The 11,547-nt window shown below is 41.5% G+C and overlaps 1 protein-coding gene across 1 annotated transcript; it reads left to right on the top strand.

The window, feature by feature from the left end:
- Positions 1-2,056: 2,056 nt before the first annotated feature.
- On the top strand, positions 2,057-7,757 carry LOC114563537 (uncharacterized). The gene is made up of 5 exons (XM_028590326.1): positions 2,057-2,163; positions 3,228-3,343; positions 5,919-6,103; positions 7,105-7,165; positions 7,401-7,757. Exons 1-5 carry the CDS (start codon positions 2,066-2,068, stop codon positions 7,583-7,585), a joined length of 645 nt encoding a protein of 214 aa, XP_028446127.1. The 5' UTR covers positions 2,057-2,065; the 3' UTR covers positions 7,586-7,757.
- The last annotated feature ends 3,790 nt before the right edge of the window (positions 7,758-11,547 follow it).

The following is an 11,547-nucleotide window of genomic DNA, read 5'->3' as shown; positions in this document are numbered from 1 at the left end:
CATACAGACTAGCTAAGACACTGAGCTGATAGAACCGCATCGGTTCAGGGTTTATAACTATTTATTTCCTGAGTCATTTTGTCCTCTTGTTTGTCTTTTTCCATAACAACAAAAAAAGGTCAAGTGATGTCTGGCCTCCTGCTTAGACTCGGCTCTTCTCTCCGACTGCATTCACGCAGATCCGACTGAGATCCTGTGAGCTATGGAGAGAAGCGAGAAGAGAAGAGAGATAAGGAGTGTTAATGAGATGCTGAAAAGAGAGAAAGAGGAGGAAAATGAAGAACTTCTGGTTGTGAGGCGTAGACAAGAGGTAGAGGGCCGGGAGGATTTGGAGGTCTCCGACTCTGAACATGAGGAGGAGGAAGGATCCACTCCCCTTATCGCTGCCTGTCACAAAGGCATGCCTGAGGTAAATTATGTAAGCGTGTGTGTGTGTGTGTGTGTGTATGAGAGAGAGTGTCTAGTGTTGTGTAATTATGGTTTAGCTTTGGTCACCTATCACTTAGCAGATCTAATATCAGTCCATTGTTCACTAGTAAACAGGGGTGATTCCAGGAGTTTTTAAGTGGGGTGACACAGGTGGGACTAATTGTAATTCAGCTAAATAGAACATCACATTCATTAGTAATTTCACTTGTTTTCATTTTAAACAAATTATATATCTGAATAAAATACACATTTTCTATACTATAGGCTCAGTCTGCCACTTTTTTTTTTTTTTTTTTCAATTTCTGGTTCCATGGTATCAGAATTTTGGATAGTCATTATAGAAACAGTAATTGGTCATGTGACAAGGGCTGGGAAAATTGTCAGAACAGGCAGGCAAGTGCTTTGATGGATTGGGAAGGGGCACCATGGGGGCCAATCAAATTTCATGTTCAAAACAAGCATATGACTTACCGGTAACACAGCGGAGACACTCCCCCCACTGATCTCCTGTGAAATGAGATGACTCACATTTACTGTAATTACAGCTGATTTTTACTGAGAATTTACCCATGTACAAAGCCTTGTTTGTATCAACAAGGAGAAGGTCTGTAGCTTCACAAAAACAGCTATTTTCATTTACAGATGTACGTGTGATAAACACCTACCGACTTTCCTGTTTGTGTCATTCATTGTTTGACCTGCTGGTGTTGTTACTGTAACAGGTGGCACAGCGGCTGCTGGGGGCTGGGGCTGATGTCACCTTGTGTAACTGCAGCCAGCAGACAGCGCTCCACATTAGCCCTCCTGAGCTCCAGGGGAAAGTGTTGGGGTGGATGTCGAGGCCTCATCTGCCTCCCCAGGCACAGCTGCTGCAGGCTGCCTGGCAGGGAGACCTGCACTCTTTACAGCACCTGCTGGTAAGACTCCCACACAGCTAGAGAGTGAGTGGTAGAGGATGTCCCTGATGAGCAAAGGGAACAACTAAGTTTCCAGATAACAAAAACACAACTGGGTATTAATGTCTCATGATGTCACTGTGCAACTTTGTGTAACTAAAGGGAGAAACATCATCAGGTGCTTTTCGTTCAAATAATAAGTGTAATCTAAACAGCAGGCATGTGAATAATGTGTATTGTGTGTTTTATGTCTGGCCTCCAACTGTATTTACTGCTGTAGCACACAGAATTTTTAGGTGTTTAAAAGATACATTCAATTATTAAAATGATGATTTAAAGCTATAGGGTGCAACTATTTATATGAATGAACGTCAAGCCATCGCCAAATGAGTTGATCCAAAGCTAATTAAGACTATCAGCTCCACACAACTCTCTCTGTATTTCTCAGTATAGCTGTGTTTACAAAATGGTGTAGTCCATTTCACTATTTTACACTTTCGTCAACATTGCGAGATTTGTGCTGCATTCATGCGATGTCGGAAAGTTCAGAAACATGAGTTCCAGACTGGGAAAATTCACAACTCACAATGTATTAATATTGTGAAATAGGGCATGCCTTGGCAGAGGTCTGCACTCTCTGATTGCCCTTCTAGTAGATGTTTGTGTCTGTCGGCATGTTTCAGGTTCAGACAGACAAGGTGGATGTGAATGTTCCTAATTGTGACGGCGTGACGGCTGTGATGCTTGCTGTTCGGGACATTGACCTGTTTGAGGCGATACCGTTGCCATGGGAACACCGACCTGTGGAAGTGGTAAAGGAACTGCTGGAACTCTCAGCGTAAGAACACACACATTTATCCATGCATTAATATACTAAAGAAAAGTTAGCACACATACAAACACGCACAAACTTTTCTTTAGAGTCACGCCACCAGCAGTCAGAGGCAGTTGCATCTTGAATTAAAATACTCCTACTACTAATAATAATAATTCTACTTTGTGCACCAACAAGGCTTGACATTTCTTTGGCATAAAGTAACAATTTTTCGTGAGCTTAGAATTATAAGGTTCTATCTCCACTTTTGGCCGAAATTGAGTTTTTGACATAATCTGATCCCTTACGTGTTTATTAATGCCTGTGTGGTGTTATTTTTGTAAAAAAATATTTTCTTAGTTAGTTATTAATAAAATAAAAAGGTTTCATCTCACAAAATAGCTGGGATGTAAAAACTTTGATGCTCAATATCTCAGAACTACCTTAAACGGAGATAGAACCTTATAATTCTAAGCTCACGTTTTTGCTGACATTAACACACCGAATTGAAATGTACAGTAAACGCCAAGGGAACACATTTTTAAATATCAGCCGTTCTGTGTCTACTTAGCAGTGTTGCAGTCAAGACCACCTAAAGCGAGACCAAGTCTTTACCAAGACCAGAGTGTATCGAGACCAAGATAAGACCAAGACTTTGCGGGGTTGAGACCGAGACAAGAACAAGACCAGACCAGACCAGTGCCAGACAGGCTGAGCCTCTTCTCCTGTCTCTTTTGGGAGTGCGTGTTAAGGGGGCGGCAAGAGCGGATTGACAGTAACCAATTTCAAATTAGAAATGGGTGAAGTTATGGGTTGCATTTGAAGCAGGATGTTTTACATCCAATCACATTAATGATGATAACACATAAATCAGACAATGCACAGGCAGTTTGGTGATATCCCCGACCGGTCTTGAAATTAGTCCTCTTTATCCAAGACTGAGAGAAGACTGAGTAAAAACGCGGTCGATTCCGAGACGAGACCTTCAAAAAGTGGTCTTGAGACCGGTCTTAAGACCAAGACTGATCTTGAGTACCACAACACTGCTTCTTAGACTTGTTCCCTCTGTCTTTAAACTTGTCCATCAGCGATCTGCGGGTACGAGACCACAGTGGCCGTTCTGCTTCCCACTACGCTGCTAACATCAACAGCCCTCTGAAGGAGGACATCATTCATATGATGGTTGAGGCCCTAAGTCACACAGGTACACACTTACACTCACACAACAACAGCACAGCACATGCCAACGCTCGCAAATTCAATCAATCAGTGTTGTTTTCAACGGAGGTGGATTGAATACTAGAACATTGTACTCAAGTAAAAGTAAAAGTGCTTGTGGACAAATTAACTTAAAATAAATTTAAAAGGCAAAAAGTAGGTCAGTTAAAATGTACTCTGAGTAAACTTTTCTGCATAACATTTTTAAACGTCAACTGAATGTGACTTTGTTTTCACTCTGTAACCGATGTGACTTGAAATGTAGCAAAGTACGATACTTGTGATGAAAAGTACTAGTAACACTTTACTTGAAGGTATCTAGATAAGAGTGACATGACACTGTCATGAACACATGACACTCATGACACATGAACCCTAACTTGTCATGACAAAAACCGAATGACACTTAATGACAGAAGCATTATGTCATAAACATGTATGACTTGTTTATAATGTTCATGACACGTTCATGACAGTGTCATGTCACTCTTATGTAGATACCTTCAAGTAAAGTGTAACCAAAGTACTTAAGTAAAAGTAAAGGTACCAATTTTTAAAGTACAAAGGCTTTGTTACAGTAAATAGAGTAAATGTAAATTGTTACTTCCAGCCCTGGTTTCCAACTGCAGCGGGTAGCTGTTTCAGAAGAAAAGCTGACTGTATGCTACGTGCTCACACAATACGACAGGCAGACAAAGTTAGCAACTAGCTAGTGAACATACAGTCATGTGAAAAAATTAGGACACCCACGCTAAAGTTGACTAAAAAGAGGAATACAAAAATCCTCTTTTGGAAATTGATCTTAATGCCTTAATTAAAAAAATGAGGAAAAATCCAATCTTTAAGGACACCAATTTTCTTTGTGAATGAATAATATATCGTAAATAAATATATGTTCTTCCTTAAAATACAGGGGGCATAAGTATAGACACCCCTATGTTAAATTCCCATAGAGGCAGGCAGATTTTTATTTTTAAAGGCCAGTTATTTCATGGATCCAGGATACTATGCATCCTGATAAAGTTCCCTTGGCCTTTGGAATTAAAATAGCCCAACATCATCACATACTCTTCACCATACCTAGAGATTGGCATGGTTTTATTTCACTTAGCCTAAGAGCTGGTTTGATTTGCATTGAGAGATGATTTTATGGAAAGTACCCCATGCTAATCTCTAGGTATGGTGAAGGGTATGTGATGATGTGGGGCTGTTTTAATTCCAAAGGCCAAGGGAATTTTATCAAGATTGGATTTTTCCTCATTTTTTTAATTAAGGCATTAAGATCAATTTCCAAAAGATGATTTTTTTATTTGTCTTTTTAGTCAACTTTAGCATGGGTGTCCTAATTTTTTCACATGACTGTAGTGGAGCATTCAGCAGCTATAGATCCAAGTATATCCTTTAGGACTTGTTGGAGACAAAACCAAAACTTAAAAATGAAAGAATGCATTAGTCAGGGGGGCAAAATCACAACATCAAATGAATGCTATTGTTGCTCAGTGTCTGCAAGTAACTGTTAACTGGCAAGTTGGCCATATCAACTCCGTACTGTGATAAAATGCCAGCGTTGTGTTTACAGCTTAGCCAAGTGGCCAAAAAAGTCTACTAATGCTTGTGAAATTCAGATCTTAATCCAAACAGTGCACGTGATCTGCTTTGGGAAAGTACGGATTATTCAACTATTAGTACGTTCTCAAGCTATTTAAGCTGTTATCGTTCGAAAATAAATATAATCTGATTAGCAATATCCAGTTAACAAAAGTTTTGTATGCTGTTTCCCTACACAGGATCACATACAACACATGACCTGAAAAAGTAAAACATAGAAACTGAAAAAAAGAACGTAACACTTTTGTACTATACATGCATTAATTAATAGGTACCCATTTGCAACCTTGAGTAACAAATACGTTTAATTCTCTGTTCATATGATGGCCTTCTCATCACATGAAATTGATCACACTTCCTCATGTTATTGGCTTTACGTTGGTTACTGATTCATTGATCAGTTACTTATTAAACTGGGCGTTTAGTGCAAAGCATGCATGTACACACCTACCTATTCATGATTATGTGTAAGCACGCACACACACACACACACACACACACACACACACACACACACACACACGCACACACACACACACACTTTTCTCTCTCTCTTACACACATATAGGCATACACACAAACAGCATACCAAGTTCATTCATGACCCTGTTTTTCAGAGTAAAACCTCTGCAGTAGCACTCAAAGCCTGCACTTATGAGGGAGGTTATAAGAAAGGCTTGTTTGTGTATGCTTGAGCCAGCATGCTGCTAAGAGCCTTCGTGAAAGTGACACATAGATGGAGAAACAGAGATCAAAAACAAACAAAAAGATGTTGTTTTCTGACTTTTAGAACACTAACTTCCTCACCTTGTGCACGGAAAATACATTTTGTGTAAACAGCACAGAGGTGTGGAGTTTGGAGTATTTTTTTTAAATTCCTGACCTGCTCTTGTTGTAACTGGGAGAAAAAGTTTTCCTTCTTGATGCGTCAATACATTTCTGATTTTGCGCAGATGCTGCCTCCATGTCACTCCTAGACTCCCTTGACAAATACCCATGCCAGCATTTGGACTCAGAGTTTGGAGATTCGGACATAGAGTTGGACCTCGAGAGCCTTTGTCCTTGTCAGTCGACTGCTGCCTCCCCCACGCAGACACCAACCCATCAGCACGACTTTCTCCTTTACAGCCACACAGGGGTAAGTGAGTGCTTTGTGAGAGAGGTTGCTTGGATTCAGTAATTGATTGAATTGTCCAGGTTTTAGGGAACAACATTCGGTTCAAATGAGACTAACATGACAGAAACAAAACCTGTATGATCCGCCTCGATTATTGATCTGTTGTATTCACGCATGCAAGTGCAGAGGTCTGCACGGTTCACTGATAGCCACAGTCTGGCTGTTGTAGCCATGTAGCCACAATTAACAGACACACAGGCAGACTGGCAGTGAGTGGTCACCCAGAAGACAAACATGTGGAAACAGTAATTGGCTGTGTGTGTGTGTGTGTGTGTGTGTGTGTGTGTGTGTGTGTGTGTGTGTGTGTGTGTGTGTGTGTGTGTGTGTGTGTGTTTGTGTTTGTGTGTGTGTAGGAGGGGTGCTCTGGGTAGCTGACACTTAGCTGCCATACTACGGCATTATGGGTGTCCATATAGATGCTGCAGACAAGTAGGGCAGCTGGTTAGCTGTAAGAGAAGAGCAGGTGCTATACGAGTCTCAAAGGCCAACTGGCACACTCAATTGTAATGTATGTGTACATAAAGTGTTAAAACTACTAAAAAAAACTACACTTTATTCCAAGGGTTTACTTGGAATAACTGAAAAATCATTAAAATTGTAATGTTTAAATTGACTTCCGAACCACCAAGAGAGCTATATCTATATATAAAGCTATACTTCTATACATGTGCACAAGCTCCATCATATTAACAACTGAAAAATGAAATGCATGCCTTTGTGGTTTGTTTTGTTGTAATCTCTTCTTGCTTTGCATTCCGGACAAGCTTTGAAAAAGTATTCACCGAATAACTGAGAACACAGGAATTTAAAACCTTCGTTACAAAATGAAATAAGGGCATTATTTACTCTAATTTGGAAATATATTAAAATAAAATAAAACATCAGTTCTGCAGGATTTCTACCAGCCTCTGCTTTTTAAAGACTGGGACATATAATAAATTGCTCACTGTTGTTTCTTCCAGGAAGTGCTGGAGTCTCCAGGGTCCCCTCCTCTATCTGCCCATCACAAAGGCCTCCGCCAAGGTAAGGACTCTTTCAAGGACTCCTGGAGTTTTAGTGGGCTAAGGTGTGGACTATTGATGTACGAAATTTTCGTTTTTACTTTGTGGGCTTGTAAGTAGGGGCCAAACTTGTGTCATAAGTCCATAGAGGAAAAAAGGGCTAAAGAGAAAACACAAGAAGGTGATATGAGCGTCTTTGATGCCAAATAACTACTTGAAAAAGGTCAAACTTTTGAACTGTTTCTGGCATTTTATAGTGACAAAGAAAGAGACTGTCAGCTCCCAAATAGGCCATCAGATCACCTTCTACAAGGAGCGGAGAGAGGGAGGCGTGACTAGGTGGGAGGGGTCTCACACACAATACGACCTCTCAGCTGAGAAACCTGCCTGCTGGTCTTGTATCTCAGCCACAACAGCATTGCTGAGACGCAGAGAAGATTGAGCAGATCACTAAAAGACAGTGTTACATGGAGGAAAGGACATGTTGAGAATACAGAGAGCAAAAACAGAATAAAGGTGTAATCATTAGGTTGTGGAGAAATAAAGAAATAAACAGAGAGGAACTATCTGATTAAATTCTTAAACGTATTCTCGATATGGGAGCAGAGTGGACCAACAGGCTCAGAAACAGGTAATTTTGTTTTCTCTATGATAAGTATCAATATGTTCTATATGAATATTGGCAGCAGTTTACCTGTGGTTACGTGTATTACGATGGCTTAGGAATGTAGAAATAGAGCAAATTTGTAGCCTGTCAAGTGATACAGGTGCTGCATGAACTTCACAAACCTCAGACTAACATTGTTCTTTAACATTTATGAACTCCCAGCCTAAACGACTGCTTCAAAAAACACTGTACAGTTAAGAAAATGCAATGTGAGATCAGATTATTAAAATATTACATTCAACAATTATTAAAATAGTTGAAAGTAGACAATATTTTGCTTTTGTCATGCCAGAAATATGGTATATATAACTTAAATTTGAGTGCAAATTAGTCATTTTGTCTCATGTGTGTGTATGTGTATGTGTATGTGTGTGTGTGTGTGTGTGTGTGTGTGTGTGTGTGTGTGTGTGTGTGTGTGTGTGTGTGTGTGTGTGTGTGTGTGTGCGTGCGTGTGTGGAGCAGATAAGGGAATCCCCCTCTGTTTCCAAAACGCCATGGAAACAGCAGGTGGGCAGGGACGACATCAGGCACACACACACACACACACACACACACACACACACACACACACACACACACACACACACACACACACACACACACATCAACATCTGTTCATACGTACAGTAACCACAAACAGTTGTGTACACACAAACATCTAATGTGCGTACAGTTAACACTCCATCACACACAGTCACTTGTATAAACAGCACACTCCTTGGGCTAGTCAACAACTGCCTCTTACTTTACACCAACAAGTAGAATAGTTTCCTATCTGGTTACACTCCTGTCCTGTACGCAGACACCTGTCACTGTGTCCAGAGGACAACCTGTTCTACCCAAACAGGTTAGAATCACAGGGACAGGGGGAGAGAGGGCTTTGGTGAATCAGCTCATTGTCTGTTATGTGGAGCTCTCACCACTGAATCAAGTCCAAGCTCTCCAAGGAGAATAAAGGTCTTTGAGCAGGTCTCTAATTTCATAGCATCAGCTTCCAGTAACAGAGCTAGATGGGAGGAAAATGAGGCTTTTGGCATTATGTTCAGCTCAGCACAAGGCAATAAGACTCGTCAGCATTTGGAATTTCTGTTAAACCCGAACAAACTCCCGAGCGACCTACACTCTCTCCTTGTCAAAGGCAAAACTAACCCCATACCTTTCTGTGCTCTCTCCTCTTCAGCACAGGAGGTTTGTCTCTGCCGAGCCTGGGTGACAACAGCAGACGCTGGAGCCATCTGGATCCTGCTCCCTCACCTGGTTTGCTGAGTACCAGGGCCTCCTGCCTGCCAGTACCACCTAAACACAGGTACATGCTGCAGCTGGACTCATTATTTATCGGCATTTGGCATTACTTAAGAAAGACCAATCAATAGCAGCTAATCGATCCGTTACCCTGCTTGCCAATTCAATTCAATTTTATTTATAGTATCAAATCATAACAAGAGTTATCTCGAGACACTTTACAGATAGAGTAGGTCTAGAATACACTCTATAGTTTACAAAGCCCCAACAATTCTAATAATTCCCCCAAGAGCAAGCATTTAGTGCGACAGTGCAACAGTGGCGAGGAAAAACTCCCTTTTAGGAAGAATCCTTGGCAGACCCAGGCTCTTGGTAGGCGGTGTCTGACGGTGCCGGTTGGGGATGCGATGAACAGTGGCAAATAATAGTCACAATAAAGATAAAGGAACAGTGACTACAAATGGTAGTCGTAGCAGTTCATTGCCACCATCAGAGAGTGGATTGAAAAAATACTGCCAGCTTAATGTGACGGGTGGAAATTAAACATTGAATGAAATACTGAACATCTATCTTACTGCCCTTCCTTTTTCTAATAATTGCACTTTTTTGTACACAATAAATCAGTGGCGCACACACACACACACACACACAGAAAAATCTGATTTTGATTTGTCCCTCACAGGCAGAGAACAAGAAGTGTGGTTGCTGTATCCCCATCCTCCCCCGGCCTGCTGTCTGTGGCTGAGCACAGCCAGCTCAGCCAATCAGCCCCCAGCATCATGGAACCACTACTGTGTTCAACCACTATGATGCAGGCCAGAGCACACATTCAAACCCGTATGTAAATGGAGTTATAAAAGCTTTGACTCGTTTAGCAGTATTATATTTAGAACAGAGGAGTTACATTCATTTCCTTATATGTTATGAATATCCAAAAGGGTACGGAGCCCCTAAAGGGACATTGTGATGGTTTTTTTTCTACTTGTGTGCAACTTTCTCGCGGGCACAAGATACTTTTCTCGTGAGCACGCGAAAGTATCTCATGCTCACAAGAAACCAATCTGAGTTCTAGTCAGAATTGCTGCAGAGGAGGAGGTATTCATCTTCTGGAAAACGCAATGACATTTTCCATCAACACACTTAAAGATGATGAAGTAACTGGTAAACGATTTCATGCTGTGAATGTGAAATATTAACTTTAGCCACACTTTAGCAGTACTTCGTTGGCATAATTTTGCTAGCCTGAGATTTGTATCTCATGAGCACGAGATACTTTCACATGCTCACGTCACAAGAAAAGTTTCTCGTCTGCACCAGAGAGGATTCCCCATGTCCCTTTAGGGATTGCATAAAAAGGAAGCTGTGTTGTATGTAAAGTATGAATAGAACTATTGTGGTATTCATTTTGAATAGTGACCGATTTAAAATCAAATCAGCATTGTAGTTTGCTGATACTGATACTTGTGTGGATGTCGTTTAAAATGTATAATCTCTTCCTGCCTGCAGGACTGGGTTCTCAAGACACTGTAAATCAACAAAAGGTGAATTTCAACCAAGAAAACCCTCCTTATAGCATCTTCACATATTTGAGTTGTCATACTTGCATTCCTTTTTTCTTTTCATCCATCTAATAGTTTGTCTACCTCACCAGTCTGAACCATTGAATTACTGTCAACGTCCATATTCTGTGCAGTTCTCGCAGGGTCCCTTGCCGGCTCTGCATCCCAGAACACCCAAGCTGTTGGCACCACTAGACAGAAGGCCCAGGGACATTGCGGCTCTGCCAGAACTAAAGCCCCACATTCCCCTGAAGCCCATCAGCCGGGGCCCACTTTGCTCCAGGAGTCGGCTGAGGAGAGAGAGGCTGTACTGGGGCAGCCCACGCACTGGCCCTGTGACCACTAAGGGGGGTAGTGAGGAGAGTGGTTCCAGCAGCAGCATTAGCAGCCAGAGTTCCGTCGACCTGGAGGATGAGGAAGATGAGAGGGATATGCGTGAGAGAGCTTCAGGAGAAAGACATCTGAAGTTCGTAGGAGACAGGTTGTTGCCGCATTCAAACGATGTGAGCTCCACCGAGGCTGATTTGGTTGAGGAGACCCGGCAGCATTTTAAAGTTCAGTCAAGGATCAGTCATATTTCAGCGATCCACAGATCAGCACATGACCTGGATGGAGAGCCTGTCAATCATACAAGCGATCTTCTCAGCACTAAAAAAGCTATGAACTCTCACTGTGAAGGCAAAGCCACCAATGTGAACTATACAAAGGAGCCCGTTGACAGTCAGTCCTTTATAAAACGTAACTATGCACAACAAGGAGAAACTGTGAACAGTGAAATACCTTTCACATCAAAGTCTAAGGAAGAAAAGAACGATGTGGGCTGCACCCCGGAGCCTGAGACTAGCCATGGGATAACATTTAATATGAATAATGACCAAGGTCATGTTGTTGCATGCTCTGAAGAGACTTACAGAAATGACCTGCAGGATATCAAAC

Source organism: Perca flavescens, chromosome 11 (assembly GCF_004354835.1).
Source record: "Perca flavescens isolate YP-PL-M2 chromosome 11, PFLA_1.0, whole genome shotgun sequence".
NCBI lineage: Eukaryota > Metazoa > Chordata > Actinopteri > Perciformes > Percidae > Perca > Perca flavescens.
Note: the sequence above shows the minus strand (reverse complement) of the source record. Positions and strands in the feature narration are given on the sequence as shown.